Raw genomic sequence first — 27,952 nt, 5'->3', positions numbered from 1 at the left:
CGAGTTGGTCAATCATCACACACACGCCAGACTCATAATTACATTTTATTTCTTATAAAATATCCTGCATAGTATTTACAATGATTCCATGGCTCAGACCCCCGCACTACTCCACCCATCATCCTCCTCATCACACAGAAGCAGAGACTATCCCACCCTGGTACCCACATTTTACTGGAAGCACTCACTCCCTGTACATTTCACTTCCGGCACTTGGTAGGTGGCCCAGCACCGCCGCAGTTATAACCCGTGCCCAATATTTCGTCATTCGCTCTTCTCTTTGGCGGAAGTAAATCCTCCGAACTTCTCCAGATACCGCCTGCAAGAGAAAGGGAGGCAGCCATTATTAGGCCCTATCTGAGCAACCAGAGTGTCCCACATAGCACCCCAGAACCCCTCATACCTCCGAGCATGGTCATACAGTGCCTCCTTCCGCTCCTGTAATGACAAGTGTCTGTCTTCTGGTCGACGCGCGAAACCCTTAGGAATTGGCTACAAAATCACCAAAAAAAATAGTTAAAACCACTAATGAAGAAACAGCAGAGGAACATCTACTGCCCGTCCTCCATACATAGAGCACCTACCCTCAATGTCTGCAGAGCACAGCCCCAAGGCTTGAATAAAGGCCTGTAAAGAGGTACATCCACAATAGGCCATCCCCAAAGCCGATACACTTCCCATCCTATATCTCACATCCATGACCATAGGCCGTCCCCAAAGCCGATACACTTCCCATCCTTTATCCCACATCCATAACCATAGGCCGTCCCCAAAGCCGATACACTTCCCATCCTATATCTCACATCCATGACCATAGGCCGTCCCCAAAGCCGATACACTTCCCATCCTATATCTCACATCCATGACCATAGGCCGTCCCCAAAGCCGATACACTTCCCATCCTTTATCTCACATCCATGACCATAGGCCTTCCCCAAAGCCAATACACTTCCCATCCTATATCCCACATCCATAACCATAGGCCGTCCCCAAAGCCGATACACTTCCCATCCTATATTCCACATCCATAACCATAGGCCGTCCCCAAAGCCGATACACTTCCCATCCTTTATCTCACATCCATGACCATAGGCCGTCCCCAAAGCCGATACACTTCCCATCCTATATTCCACATCCATAACCATAGGCCGTCCCCAAAGCCGATACACTTCCCATCCTGCTGTCTATCCTCCCCTCCACATCCATAACCATAGGCCGTCCCCAAAGCCGATACACTTCCCATCCTGCTGTCTATCCTCCCCTCCACATCCATGACCATAGGCCGTCTCTAAAGCCGATACACTTCCCATCCTATATCTCACATCCATGACCATAGGCTGTCCCCAAAGCCGATACACTTCCCATCCTATATCCCACATCCATAACCATAGGCCGTCCCCAAAGCCGATACACTTCCCATCCTATATCCCACATCCATGACCATAGGCCGTCCCCAAAGCCGATACACTTCCCATCCTGCTGTCTATCCTCCCCTCCACATCCATGATTGTAGGTAGGGCTCAAGAGACCTGTCTACTGCCTTCCATAATATTACTAGATTACAAACTAGACCTCCATGACCACAGCCCCCCCCACGCGTATAAATGACCGCGGACCACCTTCCTTTCTTATTCTCCTTAATGGAAATGCCCAACAAAGGCATAAACCGGGCCCCTTGACATGGATGGGGATGAGGGTGGGGTCACCTTGTAGCTGGTGGCTCGCTCACTTCTTGTGGGAGATTCTGCTTCAGGCTCATACGTGACTCGTCCTTCTATTAGGTTGGTGATTGTGGCATCGACACATCCGGTCTGAGCTGACAACAGGGGAAATATAATATATATTATACACCCTATCATGTGACCTCCATACACGATACACAGGAGCGATGGCTGATGCCCATGACTGATGTGTAATAATGGGACATGAAGTATAGAACATGTTCCTGACATGTAAGTAGGGCTGTGTACATCACACCCCTGTATGGAGCCACAAAGGTTCTGTGCGCTCCTTCTATGGACTCAGAGTTTAGATCCATCCATACATTTTCTAGATCATTGGCCAAGCGTTTAGGATCATCGCCTACTGACGCGTCCTTCCTCGTCGTGATGAGCCCCCCCGCTGAGATCTTTCCACTTCTGGATTATGGCCCAAGACGTGTTGAATACTTCTATACATATATAACATATATCACACCTCCATCACGTGACCTACACATAGCACAAATGATGGCATCTCAGAAGCTCCCGGTCCATGACCACAACACGACGCGGATACAGCTTCCAGACACCTTATTGGACCATCAGCGCACAGAGAAGGCTGCATTAGCCGTGTACCAGCACAGTGCGAGACGTTCCATCTGTATACACTGATGCTCTGTGCTGTAGTGATGTCACCCGAGCACTCACCGAGGTCTCGGAGGATGACAGGGAGCGGCACCTGTGGTAGGACTTCCTTCACGCGTTGTGCCATGCGACTTGTGGCTGGAGATGTGCTGGATGGGAGCTGCATGTTGTGGGGAGGGGGATCTTTGCGTCTCCTCTTCACATATTCGGCTCTATCTGCCACTGTGTAGCTGGTACCATGGACCCCCAGTGATCGCGCCAGCAGCTATGGAGATGATACAACCAATGAGGACGGCCCTGGTGCATAAAGCGCTGCCCCTCCCCCACTTACCGTCTGAACACGAGAGGCAAAGTCTTCATCGGACTCTCTGGGTGAGCGGCACACCGGCGGCAGCCATCTGTAACCAGAGCGAGGGGGTCATTCTATGTCTCCTCCCCGGCCACACCCCAGAGCACAAGCATGACATCACATGTGGGAGGAGCCCTGGCCCCATATGAATCATGGGGGATTGGCTACCTTCATGTGGTCCACCACCTGTTATTTACTGATCCGTGTGGAGGGTGTAGAGACCCTCACCCCAATGTCACCCCAAACACCCAGAGCATAGAAATCAGTCACTACCTTACATGATAAACCGTGTATAAAGAAAAGAGCGTCCAGAACAGCTCCACGTACCAGGGCGCCCCGGCCACCGCCTGCAGGAGAGAGACAGACATCACCGGGTGACCCACATATCACACACAGAACGGAGCGGAGCGGGGGGCATAGGAGGGGCTGGGACTCCATGTCCTGCAGAACTTACCAGGGACACAAGGGGGCGTCTCGCCTGCAGGGTCAGAGGCTGCACCGAGTCAGACAGCGAGAACGGCCACGAGCTGCACAACACAGAAACATCAATGAGAACAACCACCTAACAGGCATCCAGCCCCCGATCCCTACACCACGAGGCCGCGCGCCCGCATTCAGCCCCCCCATCCATACACCGCGCGCCCGCATCCATCCCCCATCCCTACACCGCAAGCCCGCATCCAGCATCCCCCATCCCTACACCGCGCGCCCGCATCCATCCCCCCATACCTACACCACAAGCCTGCATCTCTCCCCCGATCCCTACACCGCGCGCCCGCATCCAGCCCCCCATCCCTACACCACGCGCCCGCATCCAGCCCCCCATCCCTACACCGCGCGCCCGCATCCAGCCCCCCATCCCTACACCGCGCGCCCGCATCCAGCCCCCCATCCCTACACCGCGCGCCCGCATCCAGCCCCCCATCCCTACACTGCACACACATCCAAGGCTCATGCTCAGGCAACATTGTGGTACCTGAAACACAGGAGGCCAACGAGGCCATTAGTCGTCTCCTCCTCTGGGAACAATAAGAGCGGAGGATTCCCGGACTGGGAAAGATAATGCTTCAGGGACTCCTGCAGCTGAGTGCGGCTCCCGGGGGCCCCAAGCTCCAGGAATCCTCTAGCCCAGCACAAAAATCCAGGAGAGCAGGACAGCGAGGGCTGAGAAACGCAAAACATCCGTGTCAAGTAAAGGGTTAATATGAGGACGCCCCCAATGGGTCATGTGACTTACAGAGCTGCACGTGGTCAGGAGGCTAAGGACGTTGTGGTCAATGCAGGACACGTGATTAGAGATGAAGATCCTCACTGCGGGGTCCGACTGTCCAGCCTGAGATACCACGACCCCCAACACCGAGGACATGACCCGCACCAGGAACCTGACACCAGAGATCACAGCGTGTAAGAGGAGACCCCAGAGCGAGACTAGGACCCCAACATCCAGGACATGACACCAGAGAGCACATCGTGTAAGAGGAGACCCCAGGCGAGAGACCAGGATCCCAACATCCAGGACATGACACCAGAGAGCAAAGCGTGTAAGAGGAGACCCCAGAGCGAGACCAGGACCCCAACACCCAGGACATGACACCAGAGAGCAAAGCGTGTAAGAGGAGACCCCAGAGCGAGACCAGGACCCCAACACCCTGGACATGACACCAGAGAGCACAGCGTGTAAGAGGAGACCCCAGAGCGAGAGACCAGGACCCCAACACCCAGGACATGACACCAGAGAGCACAGCGTGTAAGAGGAGACCCCAGAGCGAGACCAGGACCCCAACACCCAGGACATGACACCAGAGAGCACAGCGTGTAAGAGGAGACCCCAGAGCGAGACCAGGATCCCAACACCCAGGACATGACACCAGAGAGCACAGCGTGTAAGAGGAGACCCCAGAGCGAGACCAGGACATGACACCAGAGAACACAGCGTGTAAGAGGAGACCCCAGAGCGAGACCAGGACCCCAACACCCAGGACATGACACCAGAGAGCACAGCGTGTAAGAGGAGACCCCAGAGCGAGAGACCAGGACCCCAACACCCAGGACATGACACCAGAGAGCACAGCGTGTAAGAGGAGACCCCAGAGCGAGAGACCAGGACCCCAACACCCAGGACATGACACCAGAGAGCACAGCGTGTAAGAGGAGACCCCAGAGCGAGACCAGGACCCCAACACCCAGGACATGACACCAGAGAGCACAGCGTATAAGAGGAGACCCCAGAGCGAGAGACCAGCACCCCAACACCCAGGACATGACACCAGAGAGCACAGCGTGTAAGAGGAGACCCCAGAGCGAGAGACCAGGACCCCAACACCCAGGATATGACACCAGAGAGCACAGCGTGTAAGAGGACACCCCAGAGCGAGAGACCAGGACCCCAACACCCAGAACATGACACCAGAGAGCACAGCGTGTAAGAGGAGACCCCAGAGCGAGAGACCAGCACCCCAACACCCAGGACATGACACCAGAGAACACAGCGTGTAAGAGGAGACCCCAGAGCGAGAGACCAGGACCCCAACACCCAGGACATGACACCAGAGAGCACAGCGTGTAAGAGGAGACCCCAGAGCGAGAGACCAGGACCCCAACACCCAGGACATGACACCAGAAAGCACAGCGTGTAAGAGGAGACCCCAGAGCGAGACCAGGACCCCAACACCCAGGACATGACACCAGAAAGCACAGCGTGTAAGAGGAGACCCCAGACCGAGACCAGGATCCCAACACCCAGGGCATGACACCAGAGAGCACAGCGTGTAAGAGGAAACCCCAGAGCGAGACCAGGATCCCAACACCCAGGACATGACACCAGAGAGCACAGCGTGTAAGAGGAGACCCCAGAGCGAGACCAGGACCCCAACACCCAGGACATGACACCAGAGAGCACAGCGTGTAAGAGGAGACCCCAGAGCGAGACCAGGACCCCAACACCCAGGACATGACACCAGAGAACACAGCGTGTAAGAGGAGACCCCATAGCGAGACCAGGACCCCAACACCCAGGACATGACACCAGAGAACACAGCGTGTAAGAGGAGACCCCAGAGCGAGACCAGGACCCCAACACCCAGGACATGACACCAGAGAGCACAGCGTGTAAGAGGACACCCCAGAGCGAGACCAGGACCCCAACACCCAGGACATGACACCAGAGAGCACAGCGTGTAAAAGGAGACCCCAGAGCGAGAGACCAGGATCCCAACACCCAGGACATGACACCAGAGAGCACAGCGTGTAAGAGGAGACCCCAGAGCGAGAGACCAGGACCCCAACACCCAGGACATGACACCAGAGAGCACAGCGTGTAAGAGGAGACCCCAGAGCGAGACCAGGACCCCAACACCCAGGACATAACACCAGAGAGCACAGCGTGTAAGAGGAGACCCCAGAGCGAGAGACCAGGATCCCAACACCCAGGACATGACACCAGAGAGCACAGCGTGTAAGAGGAGACCCCAGAGCGAGAGACCAGGACCCCAACACCCAGGACATGACACCAGAGAGCACAGCGTGTAAGAGGAGACCCCAGAGCGAGACCAGGACCCCAACACCCAGGACATAACACCAGAGAGCACAGCGTGTAAGAGGACACCCCAGAGCGAGACCAGGACCCCAACACCCAGGACATGACACCAGAGAGCACAGCGTGTAAGAGGAGACCCCAGAGCGAGACCAGGACCCCAACACCCAGGACATGACACCAGAGAGCACAGCGTGTAAGAGGAGACCCCAGAGCGAGAGACCAGCACCCCAACACCCAGGACATGACACCAGAGAACACAGCGTGTAAGAGGAGACCCCAGAGCGAGAGACCAGGACCCCAACACCCAGGACATGACACCAGAGAGCACAGCGTGTAAGAGGAGACCCCAGAGCGAGACCAGGACCCCAACACCCAGGACATGACACCAGAGAGCACAGCGTGTAAGAGGAGACCCCAGAGCGAGACCAGGACCCCAACACCCAGGACATGACACCAGAGAACAGAGGAGACGTTGCAGTAATGGTACTGACCTTCGGATGGCGCTGTCGGGCAGGACACAGCTGACCAGGAACACATGGGCACCAATGAAGAGACGCAGCAGGAACAGGCAGAGGCCGAGGGGAGCGTAGAGAAGGAGCAGAGTGCGGGACAGCAACCCCGGGGGCAGCCTATGGGGGGCAGCACAGCAAACCAGGGCAATCACTCAGAGCAGCATCACCCCCTCCTGTATAATGACCCCCATGTCTCCTCCTCCTCCTGTATAATGACCCCCATGTCTCCTCCTCCTCCTGTATAATGACCCCCATGTCTCCTCCTCCTTCTGTATAATGACCCCCATGTCTCCTCCTCCTGTATAATGACCCCCATGTCTCCTCCTCCTCCTGTATAATGACCCCCATGTCTCCTCCTCCTCCTGTATAATGACCCCCATGTCTCCTCCTCCTCCTGTATAATGACCCCCATGTCTCCTCCTCCTCCTGTATAATGACCCCCATGTCTCCTCCTCCTCCTGTATAATGACCCCCATGTCTCCTCCTCCTCCTGTATAATGACCCCCATGTCTCCTCCTCCTCCTGTATAATGACCCCCATGTCTCCTCCTCCTCCTCCTGTATAATGACCCCCATGTCTCCTCCTCCTCCTCCTGTATAATGACCCCCATGTCTCCTCCTCCTCCTCCTGTATAATGACCCCCATGTCTCCTCCTCCTGTATAATGACCCCCATGTCTCCTCCTCCTCCTCCTGTATAATGACCCCCATGTCTCCTCCTCCTCCTCCTGTATAATGACCCCCATGTCTCCTCCTCCTCCTCCTGTATAATGACCCCCATGTCTCCTCCTCCTCCTGTATTATGACCCCCATGTCTCCTCCTCCTCCTCCTGTATAATGACCCCCATGTCTCCTCCTCCTCCTGTATAATGACCCCCATGTCTCCTCCTCCTCCTCCTGTATAATGACCCCCATGTCTCCTCCTCCTCCTCCTGTATAATGACCCCCATGTCTCCTCCTCCTCCTCCTGTATAATGACCCCCATGTCTCCTCCTCCTCCTCCTGTATAATGACCCCCATGTCTCCTCCTCCTCCTCCTGTATAATGACCCCCATGTCTCCTCCTCCTCCTCCTGTATAATGACCCCCATGTCTCCTCCTCCTCCTGTATAATGACCCCATGTCTCCTCCTCCTCCTCCTGTATAATGACCCCCATGTCTCCTCCTCCTGTATAATGACCCCCATGTCTCCTCCTCCTCCTGTATAATGACCCCCATGTCTCCTCCTCCTCCTGTATAATGACCCCCATGTCTCCTCCTCCTCCTGTATAATGACCCCCATGTCTCCTCCTCCTCCTCCTGTATAATGACCCCCATGTCTCCTCCTCCTCCTCCTGTATAATGACCCCCATGTCTCCTCCTCCTCCTCCTGTATAATGACCCCCCATGTCTCCTCCTCCTCCTCCTGTATAATGACCCCCATGTCTCCTCCTCCTCCTGTATAATGACCCCCATGTCTCCTCCTCCTGTATAATGACCCCATGTCTCCTCCTCCTCCTCCTGTATAATGACCCCCATGTCTCCTCCTCCTGTATAATGACCCCCATGTCTCCTCCTCCTCCTGTATAATGACCCCCATGTCTCCTCCTCCTCCTCCTCCTGTATAATGACCCCCATGTCTCCTCCTCCTCCTGTATAATGACCCCCATGTCTCCTCCTCCTCCTGTATAATGACCCCCATGTCTCCTCCTCCTCCTCCTGTATAATGACCCCCATGTCTCCTCCTCCTCCTCCTGTATAATGACCCCCATGTCTCCTCCTCCTCCTCCTGTATAATGACCCCCATGTCTCCTCCTCCTCCTCCTGTATAATGACCCCCCATGTCTCCTCCTCCTCCTCCTGTATAATGACCCCCATGTCTCCTCCTCCTCCTGTATAATGACCCCCATGTCTCCTCCTCCTGTATAATGACCCCCATGTCTCCTCCTCCTCCTGTATAATGACCCCCATGTCTCCTCCTCCTCCTGTATAATGACCCCCATGTCTCCTCCTCCTCCTGTATAATGACCCCCATGTCTCCTCCTTCTCCTGTATAATGACCCCCATGTCTCCTCCTCCTCCTCCTGTATAATGACCCCCATGTCTCCTCCTCCTCCTCCTGTATAATGACCCCCATGTCTCCTCCTCCTCCTGTATAATGACCCCATGTCTCCTCCTCCTCCTCCTGTATAATGACCCCCATGTCTCCTCCTCCTCCTCCTGTATAATGACCCCCATGTCTCCTCCTCCTCCTGTATAATGACCCCCATGTCTCCTCCTCCTCCTCCTGTATAATGACCCTCATGTCTCCTCCTCCTCCTGTATAATGACCCCCATGTCTCCTCCTCCTCCTCCTGTATAATGACCCCCATGTCTCCTCCTCCTGTATAATGACCCCCATGTCTCCTCCTCCTCCTGTATAATGACCCCCATGTCTCCTCCTCCTCCTGTATAATGACCCCCATGTCTCCTCCTCCTCCTGTATAATGACCCCCATGTCTCCTCCTCCTCCTCCTGTATAATGACCCCCATGTCTCCTCCTCCTCCTGTATAATGACCCCCCATGTCTCCTCCTCCTCCTCCTGTATAATGACCCCCATGTCTCCTCCTCCTCCTCCTGTATAATGACCCCCATGTCTCCTCCTCCTCCTCCTGTATAATGACCCCCATGTCTCCTCCTCCTCCTCCTGTATAATGACCCCCATGTCTCCTCCTCCTCCTCCTGTATAATGACCCCCATGTCTCCTCCTCCTGTATAATGACCCCCATGTCTCCTCCTCCTCCTCCTGTATAATGACCCCCATGTCTCCTCCTCCTCCTCCTGTATAATGACCCCCATGTCTCCTCCTCCTCCTCCTGTATAATGACCCCCATGTCTCCTCCTCCTCCTGTATAATGACCCCCATGTCTCCTCCTCCTGTATAATGACCCCCATGTCTCCTCCTCCTCCTCCTGTATAATGACCCCCATGTCTCCTCCTCCTCCTCCTGTATAATGACCCCCATGTCTCCTCCTCCTCCTGTATAATGACCCCCATGTCTCCTCCTCCTCCTCCTGTATAATGACCCCCATGTCTCCTCCTCCTCCTGTATAATGACCCCCATGTCTCCTCCTCCTCCTCCTGTATAATGACCCCCATGTCTCCTCCTCCTCCTCCTGTATAATGACCCCCATGTCTCCTCCTCCTCCTCCTGTATAATGACCCCCATGTCTCCTCCTCCTCCTCCTGTATAATGACCCCCATGTCTCCTCCTCCTCCTGTATAATGACCCCCATGTCTCCTCCTCCTCCTCCTCCTGTATAATGACCCCCATGTCTCCTCCTCCTCCTCCTCCTGTATAATGACCCCCATGTCTCCTCCTCCTCCTGTATAATGACCCCCATGTCTCCTCCTCCTCCTCCTGTATAATGACCCCCATGTCTCCTCCTCCTCCTCCTGTATAATGACCCCCATGTCTCCTCCTCCTCCTCCTGTATAATGACCCCCATGTCTCCTCCTCCTCCTCCTGTATAATGACCCCCATGTCTCCTCCTCCTCCTGTATAATGACCCCCATGTCTCCTCCTCCTCCTCCTGTATAATGACCCCCATGTCTCCTCCTCCTCCTCCTGTATAATGACCCTCATGTCTCCTCCTCCTCCTGTATAATGACCCCCATGTCTCCTCCTCCTCCTGTATAATGACCCCTCGCTCACCTCTGTCCCTCTAGAATCTGGTCCAGTCCTGGTGGTTCCATCCTGTGTGGGATGATGAGGGTTGTAGTTATAAGAAGTAGTTCTAACCTGCAGAAGAGGAAACCAAGTCACACGGGGAAAATAATAAAGATGGAGACAATAAGGAATAATAGTGACATCACAGCCCATAGGACCTGGCCCCGCCCCTCTCCTCTCCTCCCCCGGTGGCCTCTGCTCCCTCTCCTCTCCTCCCCACCCCCGGTGGCCTCTGCTCCCTCTCCTCTCCTCCCCACCCCCGGTGGCCTCTGCTCCCTCTCCTCTCCTCCCCACCCCCGGTGGCCTCTGCTCCCTCTCCTCTCCTCTCCTCGCCCGGTGGCCTCTGCTCCCTCTCCTCTCCTCCCCACCCCCGGTGGCCTCTGCTCCCTCTCCTCTCCTCCCCACCCCCGGTGGCCTCTGCTCCCTCTCCTCTCCTCCCCACCCCCGGTGGCCTCTGCTCCCTCTCCTCTCCTCCCCACCCCCGGTGGCCTCTGCTCCCTCTCCTCTCCTCCCCACCCCCGGTGGCCTCTGCTCCCTCTCCTCTCCTCCCCACCCCCGGTGGCCTCTGCTCCCTCTCCTCTCCTCCCCACCCCCGGTGGCCTCTGCTCCCTCTCCTCTCCTCCCCACCCCCGGTGGCCTCTGCTCCCTCTCCTCTCCTCCCCACCCCCGGTGGCCTCTGCTCCCTCTCCTCTCCTCCCCACCCCCGGTGGCCTCTGCTCCCTCTCCTCTCCTCCCCACCCCCGGTGGCCTCTGCTCCCTCTCCTCTCCTCCCCACCCCCGGTGGCCTCTGCTCCCTCTCCTCTCCTCCCCACCCCCGGTGGCCTCTGCTCCCTCTCCTCTCCTCCCCACCCCCGGTGGCCTCTGCTCCCTCTCCTCTCCTCCCCACCCCCGGTGGCCTCTGCTCCCTCTCCTCTCCTCCCCACCCCCGGTGGCCTCTGCTCCCTCTCCTCTCCTCCCCACCCCCGGTGGCCTCTGCTCCCTCTCCTCTCCTCCCCACCCCCGGTGGCCTCTGCTCCCTCTCCTCTCCTCCCCACCCCCGGTGGCCTCTGCTCCCTCTCCTCTCCTCCCCACCCCCGGTGGCCTCTGCTCCCTCTCCTCTCCTCCCCACCCCCGGTGGCCTCTGCTCCCTCTCCTCTCCTCCCCACCCCCGGTGGCCTCTGCTCCCTCTCCTCTCCTCCCCACCCCCGGTGGCCTCTGCTCCCTCTCCTCTCCTCCCCACCCCCGGTGGCCTCTGCTCCCTCTCCTCTCCTCCCCACCCCCGGTGGCCTCTGCTCCCTCTCCTCTCCTCCCCACCCCCGGTGGCCTCTGCTCCCTCTCCTCTCCTCCCCACCCCCGGTGGCCTCTGCTCCCTCTCCTCTCCTCCCCACCCCCGGTGGCCTCTGCTCCCTCTCCTCTCCTCCCCACCCCCGGTGGCCTCTGCTCCCTCTCCTCTCCTCCCCACCCCCGGTGGCCTCTGCTCCCTCTCCTCTCCTCCCCACCCCCGGTGGCCTCTGCTCCCTCTCCTCTCCTCCCCACCCCCGGTGGCCTCTGCTCCCTCTCCTCTCCTCCCCACCCCCGGTGGCCTCTGCTCCCTCTCCTCTCCTCCCCACCCCCGGTGGCCTCTGCTCCCTCTCCTCTCCTCCCCACCCCCGGTGGCCTCTGCTCCCTCTCCTCTCCTCCCCACCCCCGGTGGCCTCTGCTCCCTCTCCTCTCCTCCCCACCCCCGGTGGCCTCTGCTCCCTCTCCTCTCCTCCCCACCCCCGGTGGCCTCTGCTCCCTCTCCTCTCCTCCCCACCCCCGGTGGCCTCTGCTCCCTCTCCTCTCCTCCCCACCCCCGGTGGCCTCTGCTCCCTCTCCTCTCCTCCCCACCCCCGGTGGCCTCTGCTCCCTCTCCTCTCCTCCCCACCCCCGGTGGCCTCTGCTCCCTCTCCTCTCCTCCCCACCGCCGGTGGCCTCTGCTCCCTCTCCTCTCCTCCCCACCCCCGGTGGCCTCTGCTCCCTCTCCTCTCCTCCCCACCCCCGGTGGCCTCTGCTCCCTCTCCTCTCCTCCCCACCCCCGGTGGCCTCTGCTCCCTCTCCTCTCCTCCCCACCCCCGGTGGCCTCTGCTCCCTCTCCTCTCCTCCCCACCCCCGGTGGCCTCTGCTCCCTCTCCTCTCCTCCCCACCCCCGGTGGCCTCTGCTCCCTCTCCTCTCCTCCCCACCCCCGGTGGCCTCTGCTCCCTCTCCTCTCCTCCCCACCCCCGGTGGCCTCTGCTCCCTCTCCTCTCCTCCCCACCCCCGGTGGCCTCTGCTCCCTCTCCTCTCCTCCCCACCCCCGGTGGCCTCTGCTCCCTCTCCTCTCCTCCCCACCCCCGGTGGCCTCTGCTCCCTCTCCTCTCCTCCCCACCCCCGGTGGCCTCTGCTCCCTCTCCTCTCCTCCCCACCCCCGGTGGCCTCTGCTCCCTCTCCTCTCCTCCCCACCCCCGGTGGCCTCTGCTCCCTCTCCTCTCCTCCCCACCCCCGGTGGCCTCTGCTCCCTCTCCTCTCCTCCCCACCCCCGGTGGCCTCTGCTCCCTCTCCTCTCCTCCCCACCCCCGGTGGCCTCTGCTCCCTCTCCTCTCCTCCCCACCCCCGGTGGCCTCTGCTCCCTCTCCTCTCCACCCCCGGTGGCCTCTGCTCCCTCTCCTCTCCTCCCCACCCCCGGTGGCCTCTGCTCCCTCTCCTCTCCTCCCCACCCCCGTTGGCCTCTGCTCCCTCTCCTCTCCTCCCCACCCCCGGTGGCCTCTGCACCCTCTCCTCTCCCGGCGGCCTCTGCTCCCTCTACTCTCCTCTCCCGGTGGCCTCTGCTCCCTCTACTCTCCTCCCCACCCCCCGTGGCCTCTGCTCCCTCTCCTCCCCACCCCCGGTGGCCTCTGCTCCCTCTCCTCTCCTCCCCACCCCCGGTGGCCTCTGCTCCCTCTCCTCTCCTCCCCACCCCCGGTGGCCTCTGCTCCCTCTCCTCTCCTCCCCACCCCCGGTGGCCTCTGCTCCCTCTCCTCTCCTCCCCACCCCCGGTGGCCTCTGCTCCCTCTCCTCTCCTCTCCCGGCGGCCTCTGCTCCCTCTCCTCTCCTCTCCCGGCGGCCTCTGCTCCCTCTCCTCTCCTCTCCCGGCGGCCTCTGCTCCCTCTCCTCTCCTCTCCTCTCCCGGCGGCCTCTGCTCCCTCTTCTCTCCTCTCCTCTCCCGGCGGCCTCTGCTCCCTCTCCTCTCCTCTCCCGGCGGCCTCTGCTCCCTCTCCTCTCCTGGCGGCCTCTGCTCCCTCTTCTCTCCTCTCCTCTCCCGGCAGCCTCTGCTCCCTCTCCTCTCCTCTCCCGGCGGCCTCTGCTCCCTCTCCTCTCCTGGCGGCCTCTGCTCCCTCTCCTCTCCCGGTGGCCTCTGCTCCCTCTCCTCTCCTCTCCCGGTGGCCTCTGCTCCCTCTCCTCTCCTCCCCACCCCCGGTGGCCTCTGCTCCCTCTCCTCTCCTCCCCACCCCCGGTGGCCTCTGCTCCCTCTCCTCTCCTCCCCACCCCCGGTGGCCTCTGCTCCCTCTCCTCTCCTCCCCACCCCCGGTGGCCTCTGCTCCCTCTCCTCTCCTCCCCACCCCCGGTGGCCTCTGCTCCCTCTCCTCTCCTCCCCACCCCCGGTGGCCTCTGCTCCCTCTCCTCTCCTCCCCACCCCCGGTGGCCTCTGCTCCCTCTCCTCTCCTCCCCACCCCCGGTGGCCTCTGCTCCCTCTACTCTCCTCTCCCGGTGGCCTCTGCTCCCTCTACTCTCCTCCCCACCCCCGGTGGCCTCTGCTCCCTCTCCTCTCCTCTCCCGGCGGCCTCTGCTCCCACTCCTCTCCTCCCCACCCCCGGTGGCCTCTGCTCCCTCTCCTCTCCTCCCCACCCCCGGTGGCCTCTGCTCCCTCTCCTCCCCACCCCCGGTGGCCTCTGCTCCCTCTCCTCTCCTCTCCCGGCGTCCTCTGCTCCCTCTCCTCTCCTCTCCCGGCGGCCTCTGCTCCCTCTCCTCTCCTCTCCCGGCGGCCTCTGCTCCCTCTTCTCTCCTCTCCTCTCCCGGCGGCCTCTGCTCCCTCTCCTCTCCCGGCGGCCTCTGCTCCCTCTCCTCTCCTGGCGGCCTCTGCTCCCTCTTCTCTCCTCTCCTCTCCCGGCAGCCTCTGCTCCCTCTCCTCTCCTCTCCCGGCGGCCTCTGCTCCCTCTCCTCTCCTGGCGGCCTCTGCTCCCTCTCCTCTCCTCTCCCGGTGGCCTCTGCTCCCTCTCCTCTCCTCTCCTCTCCCGGTGGCCTCTGCTCCCTCTCCTCTCCTCTCCCGGTGGCCTCTGCTCCCTCTCCTCTCCTCTCCTCTCCCGGTGGCCTCTGCTCCCTCTCCTCTCCTCTCCCGGCGGCCTCTGCTCCCTCTCCTCTCCCGGCGGCCTCTGCTCCCTCTCCTCTCCTCTCCCGGCGGCCTCTGCTCCCTCTCCTCTCCCGGCGGCCTCTGCTCCCTCTCCTCTCCTCTCCCGGTGGCCTCTGCTCCCTCTCCTCTCCTCTCCCGGTGGCCTCTGCTCCCTCTCCTCTCCTCTCCCGGTGGCCTCTGCTCCCTCTCCTCTCCTCTCCCGGCGGCCTCTGCTCCCTCTCCTCTCCTCTCCCGGCAGCCTCTGCTCCCTCTCCTCTCCTCTCCCGGCGGCCTCTGCTCCCTCTCCTCTCCTCTCCCGGCGGCCTCTGCTCCCTCTCCTCTCCCGGTGGCCTCTGCTCCCTCTCCTCTCCTCTCCCGGTGGCCTCTGCTCCCTCTCCTCTCCTCTCCCGGCGGCCTCTGCTCCCTCTCCTCTCCTCTCCCGGCAGCCTCTGCTCCCTCTCCTCTCCTCTCCCGGCGGCCTCTGCTCCCTCTCCTCTCCTCTCCCGGCAGCCTCTGCTCCCTCTCCTCTCCTCTCCCGGCAGCCTCTGCTCCCTCTCCTCTCCCGGCGGCCTCTGCTCCCTCTCCTCTCCTCTCCCGGCGGCCTCTGCTCCCTCTCCTCTCCTCTCCCGGTGGCCTCTGCTCCCTCTCCTCTCCTCTCCCGGTGGCCTCTGCTCCCTCTCCTCTCCTCTCCCGGTGGCCTCTGCTCCCTCTCCTCTCCTCTCCCGGTGGCCTCTGCTCCCTCTCCTCTCCTCTCCTCTCCCGGTGGCCTCTGCTCCCTCTCCTCTCCTCTCCCGGCGGCCTCTGCTCCCTCTCCTCTCCTCTCCTCTCCCGGTGGCCTCTGCTCCCTCTCCTCTCCCGGCGGCCTCTGCTCCCTCTCCTCTCCTCTCCCGGCGGCCTCTGCTCCCTCTCCTCTCCTCTCCCGGCGGCCTCTGCTCCCTCTCCTCTCCTCTCCCGGCGGCCTCTGCTCCCTCTCCTCTCCTCTCCCGGCGGCCTCTGCTCCCTCTCCTCTCCTCTCCCGGTGGCCTCTGTGGCCTCTGCTCCCTCTCCTCTCCTCTCCTCTCCCGGTGGCCTCTGCTCCCTCTCCTCTCCTCTCCTCGTCCCCTCCCGGTGGCCTCTGCTCCCTCTCCTCTCCTCTCCTTCTCCCGGTGGCCTCTGCTCCCTCTCCTCTCCTCTCCCGGTGGCCTCTGCTCCCTCTCCTCTCCTCTCCCGGTGGCCTCTCATCCCCTCTCCTCTCCCGGTGGCCTCTCATCCCCTCTCCTCTCCTCTCCCGGTGGCCTCTGCTCCCTCTCCTCTCCTCTCCTCTCCCGGCGGCCTCTGCTCCCTCTCCTCTCCTCTCCCGGCGGCCTCTGCTCCCTCTCCTCTCCTGGCGGCCTCTGCTCCCTCTCCTCTCCTCTCCCGGTGGCCTCTGCTCCCTCTCCTCTCCTCTCCCGGTGGCCTCTGCTCCCTCTCCTCTCCTCTCCCGGTGGCCTCTGCTCCCTCTCCTCTCCTCTCCCGGTGGCCTCTGCTCCCTCTCCTCTCCTCTCCCGGTGCCTCTGCTCCCTCTCCTCTCCTCTCCCGGTGGCCTCTGCTCCCTCTCCTCTCCTCTCCCGGTGGCCTCTGCTCCCTCTCCTCTCCTCTCCCGGTGGCCTCTGCTCCCTCTCCTCTCCTCTCCCGGTGGCCTCTGCTCCCTCTCCTCTCCCGGTGGCCTCTGCTCCTCTCCTCTCCTCTCCCGGTGGCCTCTGCTCCCTCTCCTCTCCTCTCCCGGTGGCCTCTGCTCCCTCTCCTCTCCTCTCCCGGTGGCCTCTGCTCCCTCTCCTCTCCTCTCCCGGTGGCCTCTGCTCCCTCTCCTCTCCTCTCCCGGTGGCCTCTGCTCCCTCTCCTCTCCTCTCCCCGGTGGCCTCTGCTCCCTCTCCTCTCCTCTCCCGGTGGCCTCTGCTCCCTCTCCTCTACTCTCCCGGTGGCCTCTGCTCCCTCTCCTCTACTCTCCCGGTGGCCTCTGCTCCCTCTCCTCTGCTCAGCTCTCCTCTCCCGGTGGCCTCTGCTCCCTCTCCTCTCCTCTCCCGGTGGCCTCTGCTCCCTCTCCTCTCCTCTCTCCCGGTGGCCTCTGCTCCCTCTCCTCTCCTCTCCCGGTGGCCTCTGCTCCCTCTCCTCTCCTCTCCCGGTGGCCTCTGCTCCCTCTCCTCTCCTCTCCTCTCCCGGTGGCCTCTGCTCCCTCTCCTCTCCTCTCCTCTCCCGGTGGCCTCTGCTCCCTCTCCTCTCCTCTCCTCTCCCGGTGGCCTCTGCTCCCTCTCCTCTCCTCTCCTCGCCCGGTGGCCTCTGCTCCCTCTCCTCTCCTCTCCTCGCCCGGTGGCCTCTGCTCCCTCTCCTCTCCTCTCCTCGCCCGGTGGCCTCTGCTCCCTCTCCTCTCCTCTCCTCGCCCGGTGGCCTCTGCTCCCTCTCCTCTCCTCTCCTCGCCCGGTGGCCTCTGCTCCCTCTCCTCTCCTCTCCTCGCCCGGTGGCCTCTGCTCCCTCTCCTCTCCTCTCCTCGCCCGGTGGCCTCTGCTCCCTCTCCTCTCCTCTCCTCGCCCGGTGGCCTCTGCTCCCTCTCCTCTCCTCTCCTCGCCCGGTGGCCTCTGCTCCCTCTCCTCTCCTCTCCTCGCCCGGTGGCCTCTGCTCCCTCTCCTCTCCTCTCCTCGCCCGGTGGCCTCTGCTCCCTCTCCTCTCCTCTCCTCGCCCGGTGGCCTCTGCTCCCTCTCCTCTCCTCTCCTCGCCCGGTGGCCTCTGCTCCCTCTCCTCTCCTCTCCTCGCCCGGTGGCCTCTGCTCCCTCTCCTCTCCTCTCCTCGCCCGGTGCCTCTGCTCCCTCTCCTCTCCTCTCCTCGCCCGGTGGCCTCTGCTCCCTCTCCTCTCCTCTCCTCGCCCGGTGGCCTCTGCTCCCTCTCTCTCTCCTCTCCTCGCCCGGTGGCCTCTGCTCCCTCTCCTCTCCTCTCCTCGCCCGGTGGCCTCTGCTCCCTCTCCTCTCCTCTCCTCGCCCGGTGGCCTCTGCTCCCTCTCCTCTCCTCTCCTCGCCCGGTGGCCTCTGCTCCCTCTCCTCTCCTCTCCTCGCCCGGTGGCCTCTGCTCCCTCTCCTCTCCTCTCCTCGCCCGGTGGCCTCTGCTCCCTCTCCTCTCCTCTCCTCGCCCGGTGGCCTCTGCTCCCTCTCCTCTCCTCTCCTCCGCCCGGTGGCCTCTGCTCCCTCTCCTCTCCTCTCCTCGCCCGGTGGCCTCTGCTCCCTCTCCTCTCCTCTCCTCGCCCGGTGGCCTCTGCTCCCTCTCCTCTCCTCTCCTCGCCCGGTGGCCTCTGCTCCCTCTCCTCTCCTCTCCTCGCCCGGTGGCCTCTGCTCCCTCTCCTCTCCTCTCCTCGCCCGGTGGCCTCTGCTCCCTCTCCTCTCCTCTCCTCGCCCGGTGGCCTCTGCTCCCTCTCCTCTCCTCTCCTCGCCCGGTGGCCTCTGCTCCCTCTCCTCTCCTCTCCTGGTGGCCTCTGCTCCCTCTCCTCTCCTCTCCTCGCCCGGTGGCCTCTGCTCCCTCTCCTCTCCTCTCCTCGCCCGGTGGCCTCTGCTCCCTCCTCTCCTCTCCTCCTCGCCCGGTGGCCTCTGCTCCCTCTCCTCTCCTCTCCTCGCCCGGTGGCCTCTGCTCCCTCTCCTCTCCTCTCCTCGCCCGGTGGCCTCTGCTCCCTCTCCTCTCCTCTCCTCTCCTCGCCCGGTGGCCTCTGCTCCCTCTCCTCTCCTCTCCTCTCCTCGCCCGGTGGCCTCTGCTCCCTCTCCTCTCCTCTCCTCTCCTCGCCCGGTGGCCTCTGCTCCCTCTCTCTCCTCTCCTCTCCTCGCCCGGTGGCCTCTGCTCCCTCTCCTCTCCTCTCCTCTCCTCGCCCGGTGGCCTCTGCTCCCTCTCCTCTCCTCTCCTCTCCTCGCCCGGTGGCCTCTGCTCCCTCTCCTCTCCTCTCCTCTCCTCGCCCGGTGGCCTCTGCTCCCTCTCCTCTCCTCTCCTCTCCTCGCCCGGTGGCCTCTGCTCCCTCTCCTCTCCTCTCCTCTCCTCGCCCGGTGGCCTCTGCTCCCTCTCCTCTCCTCTCCTCTCCTCGCCCGGTGGCCTCTGCTCCCTCTCCTCTCCTCTCCTCTCCTCGCCCGGTGGCCTCTGCTCCCTCTCCTCTCCTCTCCTCTCCTCGCCCGGTGGCCTCTGCTCCCTCTCCTCTCCTCTCCTCTCCTCGCCCGGTGGCCTCTGCTCCCTCTCCTCTCCTCTCCTCTCCTCGCCCGGTGGCCTCTGCTCCCTCTCCTCTCCTCTCCTCTCCTCGCCCGGTGGCCTCTGCTCCCTCTCCTCTCCTCTCCTCTCCTCGCCCGGTGGCCTCTGCTCCCTCTCCTCTCCTCTCCTCTCCTCGCCCGGTGGCCTCTGCTCCCTCTCCTCTCCTCTCCTCTCCTCGCCCGGTGGCCTCTGCTCCCTCTCCTCTCCTCTCCTCTCCTCGCCCGGTGGCCTCTGCTCCCTCTCCTCTCCTCTCCTCGCCCGGTGGCCTCTGCTCCCTCTCCTCTCCTCTCCTCGCCCGGTGGCCTCTGCTCCCTCTCCTCTCCTCTCCTCGCCCGGTGGCCTCTGCTCCCTCTCCTCTCCTCTCCTCGCCCGGTGGCCTCTGCTCCCTCTCCTCTCCTCTCCTCGCCCGGTGGCCTCTGCTCCCTCTCCTCTCCTCTCCTCGCCCGGTGGCCTCTGCTCCCTCTCCTCTCCTCTCCTCGCCCGGTGGCCTCTGCTCCCTCTCCTCTCCTCTCCTCGCCCGGTGGCCTCTGCTCCCTCTCCTCTCCTCTCCTCGCCCGGTGGCCTCTGCTCCCTCTCCTCTCCTCTCCTCGCCCGGTGGCCTCTGCTCCCTCTCCTCTCCTCTCCTCGCCCGGTGGCCTCTGCTCCCTCTCCTCTCCTCTCCTCGCCCGGTGGCCTCTGCTCCCTCTCCTCTCCTCTCCTCGCCCGGTGGCCCTCTGCTCCCTCTCCTCTCCTCTCCTCGCCCGGTGGCCTCTGCTCCCTCTCCTCTCCTCTCCTCGCCCGGTGGCCTCTGCTCCCTCTCCTCTCCTCTCCTCGCCCGGTGGCCTCTGCTCCCTCTCCTCTCCTCTCCTCGCCCGGTGCCTCTGCTCCCTCTCCTCTCCTCTCCTCGCCCGGTGGCCTCTGCTCCCTCTCCTCTCCTCTCCTCGCCCGGTGGCCTCTGCTCCCTCTCCTCTCCTCTCCTCGCCCGGTGGCCTCTGCTCCCTCTCCTCTCCTCTCCTCGCCCGGTGGCCTCTGCTCCCTCTCCTCTCCTCTCCTCGCCCGGTGGCCTCTGCTCCCTCTCCTCTCCTCTCCTCGCCCGGTGGCCTCTGCTCCCTCTCCTCTCCTCTCCTCGCCCGGTGGCCTCTGCTCCCTCTCCTCTCCTCTCCTCGCCCGGTGGCCTCTGCTCCCTCTCCTCTCCTCTCCTCGCCCGGTGGCCTCTGCTCCCTCTCCTCTCCTCTCCTCGCCCGGTGGCCTCTGCTCCCTCTCCTCTCCTCTCCTCGCCCGGTGGCCTCTGCTCCCTCTCCTCTCCTCTCCTCGCCCGGTGGCCTCTGCTCCCTCTCCTCTCCTCTCCTCGCCCGGTGGCCTCTGCTCCCTCTCCTCTCCTCTCCTCGCCCGGTGGCCTCTGCTCCCTCTCCTCTCCTCTCCTCGCCCGGTGGCCTCTGCTCCCTCTCCTCTCCTCTCCTCGCCCGGTGGCCTCTGCTCCCTCTCCTCTCCTCTCCTCGCCCGGTGGCCTCTGCTCCCTCTCCTCTCCTCTCCTCGCCCGGTGGCCTCTGCTCCCTCTCCTCTCCTCTCCTCGCCCGGTGGCCTCTGCTCCCTCTCCTCTCCTCTCCTCGCCCGGTGGCCTCTGCTCCCTCTCCTCTCCTCTCCTCGCCCGGTGGCCTCTGCTCCCTCTCCTCTCCTCTCCTCGCCCGGTGGCCTCTGCTCCCTCTCCTCTCCTCTCCTCGCCCGGTGGCCTCTGCTCCCTCTCCTCTCCTCTCCTCGCCCGGTGGCCTCTGCTCCCTCTCCTCTCCTCTCCTCGCCCGGTGGCCTCTGCTCCCTCTCCTCTCCTCTCCTCGCCCGGTGGCCTCTGCTCCCTCTCCTCTCCTCTCCTCGCCCGGTGGCCTCTGCTCCCTCTCCTCTCCTCTCCTCGCCCGGTGGCCTCTGCTCCCTCTCCTCTCCTCTCCTCGCCCGGTGGCCTCTGCTCCCTCTCCTCTCCTCTCCTCGCCCGGTGGCCTCTGCTCCCTCTCCTCTCCTCTCCTCGCCCGGTGGCCTCTGCTCCCTCTCCTCTCCTCTCCTCGCCCGGTGGCCTCTGCTCCCTCTCCTCTCCTCTCCTCGCCCGGTGGCCTCTGCTCCTCTCCTCTCCTCTCCTCGCCCGGTGGCCTCTGCTCCCTCTCCTCTCCTCTCCTCGCCCGGTGGCCTCTGCTCCCTCTCCTCTCCTCTCCTCGCCCGGTGGCCTCTGCTCCCTCTCCTCTCCTCTCCTCGCCCGGTGGCCTCTGCTCCCTCTCCTCTCCTCTCCTCGCCCGGTGGCCTCTGCTCCCTCTCCTCTCCTCTCCTCGCCCGGTGGCCTCTGCTCCCTCTCCTCTCCTCTCCTCGCCCGGTGGCCTCTGCTCCCTCTCCTCTCCTCTCCTCGCCCGGTGGCCTCTGCTCCCTCTCCTCTCCTCTCCTCGCCCGGTGGCCTCTGCTCCCTCTCCTCTCCTCTCCTCGCCCGGTGGCCTCTGCTCCCTCTCCTCTCCTCTCCTCGCCCGGTGGCCTCTGCTCCCTCTCCTCTCCTCTCCTCGCCCGGTGGCCTCTGCTCCCTCTCCTCTCCTCTCCTCGCCCGGTGGCCTCTGCTCCCTCTCCTCTCCTCTCCTCGCCCGGTGGCCTCTGCTCCCTCTCCTCTCCTCTCCTCGCCCGGTGGCCTCTGCTCCCTCTCCTCTCCTCTCCTCGCCCGGTGGCCTCTGCTCCCTCTCCTCTCCTCTCCTCGCCCGGTGGCCTCTGCTCCCTCTCCTCTCCTCTCCTCGCCCGGTGGCCTCTGCTCCCTCTCCTCTCCTCTCCTCGCCCGGTGGCCTCTGCTCCCTCTCCTCTCCTCGCCCGGTGGCCTCTGCTCCCTCTCCTCTCCTCGCCCGGTGGCCTCTGCTCCCTCTCCCTCTCCTCTCCTCGCCCGGTGGCCTCTGCTCCCTCTCCTCTCCTCTCCTCGCCCGGTGGCCTCTGCTCCCTCTCCTCTCCTCTCCTCGCCCGGTGGCCTCTGCTCCCTCTCCTCTCCTCTCCTCGCCCGGTGGCCTCTGCTCCCTCTCCTCTCCTCTCCTCGCCCGGTGGCCTCTGCTCCCTCTCCTCTCCTCTCCTCGCCCGGTGGCCTCTGCTCCCTCTCCTCTCCTCTCCTCGCCCGGTGGCCTCTGCTCCCTCTCCTCTCCTCTCCTCGCCCGGTGGCCTCTGCTCCCTCTCCTCTCCTCTCCTCGCCCGGTGGCCTCTGCTCCCTCTCCTCTCCTCTCCTCGCCCGGTGGCCTCTGCTCCCTCTCCTCTCCTCTCCTCGCCCGGTGGCCTCTGCTCCCTCTCCTCTCCTCTCCTCGCCCGGTGGCCTCTGCTCCCTCTCCTCTCCTCTCCTCGCCCGGTGGCCTCTGCTCCCTCTCCTCTCCTCTCCTCGCCCGGTGGCCTCTGCTCCTCTCCTCTCCTCTCCTCGCCCGGTGGCCTCTGCTCCCTCTCCTCTCCTCGCCCGGTGGCCTCTGCTCCCTCTCCTCTCCTCTCCTCGCCCGGTGGCCTCTGCTCCCTCTCCTCTCCTCGCCCGGTGGCCTCTGCTCCCTCTCCTCTCCTCGCCCGGTGGCCTCTGCTCCCTCTCCTCTCCTCGCCCGGTGGCCTCTGCTCCCTCTCCTCTCCTCGCCCGGTGGCCTCTGCTCCCTCTCCTCTCCTCGCCCGGTGGCCTCTGCTCCCTCTCCTCTCCTCGCCCGGTGGCCTCTGCTCCCTCTCCTCTCCTCGCCCGGTGGCCTCTGCTCCCTCTCCTCTCCTCGCCCGGTGGCCTCTGCTCCCTCTCCTCTCCTCGCCCGGTGGCCTCTGCTCCCTCTCCTCTCCTCGCCCGGTGGCCTCTGCTCCCTCTCCTCTCCTCGCCCGGTGGCCTCTGCTCCCTCTCCTCTCCTCGCCCGGTGGCCTCTGCTCCCTCTCCTCTCCTCGCCCGGTGGCCTCTGCTCCCTCTCCTCTCCTCGCCCGGTGGCCTCTGCTCCCTCTCCTCTCCTCGCCCGGTGGCCTCTGCTCCCTCTCCTCTCCTCGCCCGGTGGCCTCTGCTCCCTCTCCTCTCCTCGCCCGGTGGCCTCTGCTCCCTCTCCTCTCCTCGCCCGGTGGCCTCTGCTCCCTCTCCTCTCCTCGCCCGGTGGCCTCTGCTCCCTCTCCTCTCCTCGCCCGGTGGCCTCTGCTCCCTCTCCTCTCCTCGCCCGGTGGCCTCTGCTCCCTCTCCTCTCCTCGCCCGGTGGCCTCTGCTCCCTCTCCTCTCCTCGCCCGGTGGCCTCTGCTCCCTCTCCTCTCCTCGCCCGGTGGCCTCTGCTCCCTCTCCTCTCCTCTCCCGGTGGCCTCTGCTCCCTCTCCTCTCCTCTCCCGGTGGCCTCTGCTCCCTCTCCTCTCCTCCCCGGTGGCCTCTGCTCCCTCTCCTCCCCGGTGGCCTCTGCTCTCTCTCCTCTCCTCCCCAGTGGCCTCTGCTCTCTCTCCTCTCCTCCCCGGTGGCCTCTGCTCCCTCTCCTCCCCGGTGGCCTCTGCTCCCTCTCCTCCCCGGTGGCCTCTGCTCCCTCTCCTCCCCGGTGGCCTCTGCTCCCTCTCCTCTCCTCGTGGCCTCTGCTCCCTCTCCTCTCCTCCCCGGTGGCCTCTGCTCCCTCTCCTCGCCCGGTGGCCTCTGCTCCCTCTCCTCTCCTCGCCCGGTGGCCTCTGCTCCCTCTCCTCTCCTCGCCCGGTGGCCTCTGCTCCCTCTCCTCTCCTCGCCCGGTGGCCTCTGCTCCCTCTCCTCTCCTCGCCCGGTGGCCTCTGCTCCCTCTCCTCTCCTCGCCCGGTGGCCTCTGCTCCCTCTCCTCTCCTCGCCCGGTGGCCTCTGCTCCCTCTCCTCTCCTCGCCCGGTGGCCTCTGCTCCCTCTCCTCTCCTCTCCTCCCCGGTGGCCTCTGCTCCCTCTCCTCTCCTCGCCCGGTGGCCTCTGCTCCCTCTCCTCTCCTCGCCCGGTGGCCTCTGCTCCCTCTCCTCTCCTCGCCCGGTGGCCTCTGCTCCCTCTCCTCTCCTCGCCCGGTGGCCTCTGCTCCCTCTCCTCTCCTGGTGGCCTCTGCTCCCTCTCCTCTCCTCGCCCGGTGGCCTCTGCTCCCTCTCCTCTCCTCGCCCGGTGGCCTCTGCTCCCTCTCCTCTCCTCGCCCGGTGGCCTCTGCTCCCTCTCCTCTCCTCTCCCGGTGGCCTCTGCTCCCTCTCCTCTCCTCTCCTCCCCGGTGGCCTCTGCTCCCTCTCCTCCCCGGTGGCCTCTGCTCCCTCTCCTCTCCTCGCCCGGTGGCCTCTGCTCCCTCTCCTCTCCCGGTGGCCTCTGCTCCCTCTCCTCTCCCCGGTGGCCTCTGCTCCCTCTCCTCTCCTCTCCCGGTGGCCTCTGCTCCCTCTCCTCTCCTCGCCCGGTGGCCTCTGCTCCCTCTCCTCTCCTCTCCCGGTGGCCTCTGCTCCCTCTCCTCTCCTCGCCCGGTGGCCTCTGCTCCCTCTCCTCTCCTCTCCCGGTGGCCTCTGCTCCCTCTCCTCTCCTCCCCGGTGGCCTCTGCTCCCTCTCCTCTCCTCTCCCGGTGGCCTCTGCTCCCTCTCCTCTCCTCTCCCGGTGGCCTCTGCTCTCTCTCCTCTCCTCCCCGGTGGCCTCTGCTCCCTCTCCTCTCCCGGTGGCCTCTGCTCCCTCTCCTCTCCTCTCCCGGTGGCCTCTGCTCCCTCTCCTCGCCCGGTGGCCTCTGCTCCCTCTCCTCTCCCGGTGGCCTCTGCTCCCTCTCCTCTCCTCTCCCGGTGGCCTCTGCTCCCTCTCCTCTCCTCCCCGGGGCCCTCTGCTCCCTCTCCTCTCCCCTCCCGGTGGCCTCTGCTCCCTCTCCTCTCCTCTCCCGGTGGCCTCTGCTCCCTCTCCTCTCCCGGGGCCCTCTGCTCCCTCTCCCCTCCCGGTGGCCTCTGCTCCCTCTCCTCTCCCCTCCCGGTGGCCTCTGCTCCCTCTCCTCTCCCCTCCCGGTGGCCTCTGCTCTCTCTCCTCCCCGGGGCCCCCGCTCTCTCCTTTCCCCGGGGCTCCGTTACTACTCACCAGCTCGGTGTCGCCTCCCGGGATCCGCCATGTTACCGGCTGACGAGGAGCTCGGTGATTGGGAAGCGGAGCCCGGGACACTAGAGGCCGCTCCGCTAGGGATGAGGGAGGAGATATTCGGGACTACAACAAGATGGCGACTACAGGAAGTGCGCGGTGCATCCAAATAGACTGTCCCTAGATCTTCGGCTACTGACACAAAGGTTCCGAACTGACTTCAGAGATGAGGTATCAGAAGCACAAGGGGGACACATATAGAGGGGACACATCAGTCACATGGAGGAGGCATATAGAGGAGACATCAGTCACATGGAGGAGACATATAGAGGAGACATCAGTCACATGGAGGAGACATATAGAGGAGACATCAGTCACATGGAGGAGACATATAGAGGAGACATCAGTCACATGGAGGAGACATATAGACGACACATCAGTCACATGGAGGAGACATATAGAGGACACATCAGTCACATGGAGGAGACATATAGAGGAGACAACAGTCACATGGAGGAGACATATAGAGGACACATCAGTCACATGGAGGAGACATATAGAGGAGACATCAGTCCCATGGAGGAGACATATAGAGGAGACACATCAGTCACATGGAGGAGACATATAAAGGAGACATCAGTCACATGGAGGAGACATATAGAGGAGACATCAGTCACATGGAGGAGACATATAGAGGAGACAACAGTCACATGGAGGAGACATATAGAGGACACATCAGTCACATGGAGGAGACATATAGAGGAGACATCAGTCACATGGAGGAGACATATAGAGGAGACATCAGTCACATGGAGGAGACATATAGAGGAGACACATCAGTCACATGGAGGAGACATATAGAGGAGACACATCAGTCACATGGAGGAGACATATAGAGGAGACAACAGTCACATGGAGGAGACATATAGAGGACACATCAGTCACATGGAGGAGACATATAGAGGAGACATCAGTCCCATGGAGGAGACATATAGAGGAGACACATCAGTCACATGGAGGAGACATATAAAGGAGACATCAGTCACATGGAGGAGACATATAGAGGAGACATCAGTCACATGGAGGAGACATATAGAGGAGACAACAGTCACATGGAGGAGACATATAGAGGACACATCAGTCACATGGAGGAGACATATAGAGGAGACACATCAGTCACATGGAGGAGACATATAGAGGAGACACATCAGTCACATTGAGGAGACATATAGAGGAGACACATCAGTCACATGGAGGAGACATATAGAGGACACATCAGTCACATGGAGGAGACATATAGAGGAGACATCAGTCACATGGAGGAGACATATAGAGGGGACACATCAGTCACATGGAGGAGACATATAGAGGAGACATCAATCACATGGAGGAGACATATAGAGGAGACATCAGTCACATGGAGGAGACATATAGAGGAGACACATCAGTCACATGGAGGAGACATATAGCTGAGCCATCAGTCACATGGAGGAGACATATAGAGGAGACACATCAGTCACATGGAGGAGACATATAGAGGAGACATCAGTCACATGGAGGAGACATATAGAGGAGACACATCAGTCACATGGAGGAGACATATAGAGGAGACACATCAGTCACATGGAGGAGACATATAGAGGAGACATCAGTCACATGGAGGAGACATAGAGAGGAGACATCAGTCACATGGAGGAGACATATAGAGGAGACATCAGTCACATGGAGGAGACATATAGAGGAGACGCATCAGTCACATGGAGGAGACATATAGAGGAGACGCATCAGTCACATGGAGGAGACATATAGAGGAGACACATCAGTCACATGGAGGAGACATATAGAGGAGACACATCAGTCACATGGAGGAGACATATAGAGGAGACACATCAGTCACATGGAGGAGACATATAGAGGACACATCAGTCACATGGAGGAGACATATAGAGGACACATCAGTCACATGGAGGAGACATATAGAGGAGACACATCAGTCACATGGAGGAGACATATAGAGGGGACACATCAGTCACATGGAGGAGACATATAGAGGAGACACATCAGTCACATGGAGGAGACATATAGAGGAGACATCAGTCACATGGAGGAGACATATAGAGGAGACACATCAGTCACATGGAGGAGACATATAGAGGACACATCAGTCACATGGAGGAGACATATAGAGGACACATCAGTCACATGGAGGAGACATATAGAGGAGACACATCAGTCACATGGAGGAGACATATAGAGGGGACACATCAGTCACATGGAGGAGACATATAGAGGGGACACATCAGTCACATGGAGGAGACATATAGAGGAGACACATCAGTCACATGAAGGAGACATATAGAGGAGACACATCAGTCACATGGAGGAGACATATAGAGGAGACACATCAGTCACATGGAGGAGACATATAGAGGAGACATCAGTCACATGGAGGAGACATATAGAGGAGACACATCAGTCACATGGAGGAGACATATAGAGGAGACACATCAGTCACATGGAGGAGACATATAGAGGACACATCAATTACATGGAGGAGACATATAGAGGAGACATCAGTCACATGGAGGAGACATATAGAGGAGACATCAGTCACATGGAGGAGACATAGAGAGGAGACATCAGTCACATGGAGGAGACATATAGAGGAGACATCAGTCACATGGAGGAGACATATAGAGGAGACACATCAGTCACATGGAGGAGACATATAGAGGGGACACATCAGTCACATGGAGGAGACATATAGAGGAGACATCAGTCACATGGAGGAGACATATAGAGGAGACATCAGTCACATGGAGGAGACATATAGAGGAGACATCAGTCACATGGAGGAGACATATAGAGGAGACACATCAGTCACATGGAGGAGACATATAGAGGAGACACATCAGTCACATGGAGGAGACATATAGAGGAGACACATCAGTCACATGGAGGAGACATATAGAGG

The 27,952-nt window shown here is 62.2% G+C and overlaps 1 protein-coding gene across 1 annotated transcript; it reads right to left on the bottom strand.

Annotated features, from left to right (window-relative positions):
* Positions 1 to 32: 32 nt before the first annotated feature.
* Positions 33 to 25,137, bottom strand: AUP1 (AUP1 lipid droplet regulating VLDL assembly factor). The gene is made up of 12 exons (XM_072126477.1): positions 24,982 to 25,137; positions 10,413 to 10,499; positions 6,721 to 6,858; positions 3,932 to 4,076; positions 3,671 to 3,858; positions 3,149 to 3,221; positions 2,968 to 3,041; positions 2,677 to 2,743; positions 2,409 to 2,610; positions 1,707 to 1,816; positions 404 to 492; positions 33 to 319 (listed from the first exon to the last, which is right to left on the bottom strand). The coding sequence occupies exons 2-12, from the start codon at positions 10,451 to 10,453 to the stop codon at positions 265 to 267; spliced, it is 1,182 nt and encodes a 393-aa protein (XP_071982578.1). The 5' UTR covers positions 10,454 to 10,499; positions 24,982 to 25,137; the 3' UTR covers positions 33 to 264.
* Between the last annotated feature and the right edge of the window lie 2,815 nt (positions 25,138 to 27,952).

The sequence above is a fragment of the Engystomops pustulosus genome, chromosome 1 (assembly GCF_040894005.1).
Source record: "Engystomops pustulosus chromosome 1, aEngPut4.maternal, whole genome shotgun sequence".
Lineage (NCBI taxonomy): Eukaryota > Metazoa > Chordata > Amphibia > Anura > Leptodactylidae > Engystomops > Engystomops pustulosus.
The sequence above is the reverse complement of the archived record's forward strand: the minus strand, read 5'-3'. Positions and strand labels throughout refer to the sequence as shown.

Bases quoted from the DNA above. Each gene is read 5' to 3' on its own strand.
- AUP1 (XM_072126477.1), bottom strand. From the start codon at position 10,453: ATGGAACCACCAGGACTGGACCAGATTCTAGAGGGACAGAG. The intron at 3,859-3,931 runs GTAAGTCACATG...TGCGTTTCTCAG, and splicing joins TCCTGACCACGTGCAGCTCT to CCCTCGCTGTCCTGCTCTCC. The intron at 493-1,706 runs GTGACCCCACCC...GTGATTTTGTAG, and splicing joins AGCGAGCCACCAGCTACAAG to CCAATTCCTAAGGGTTTCGC.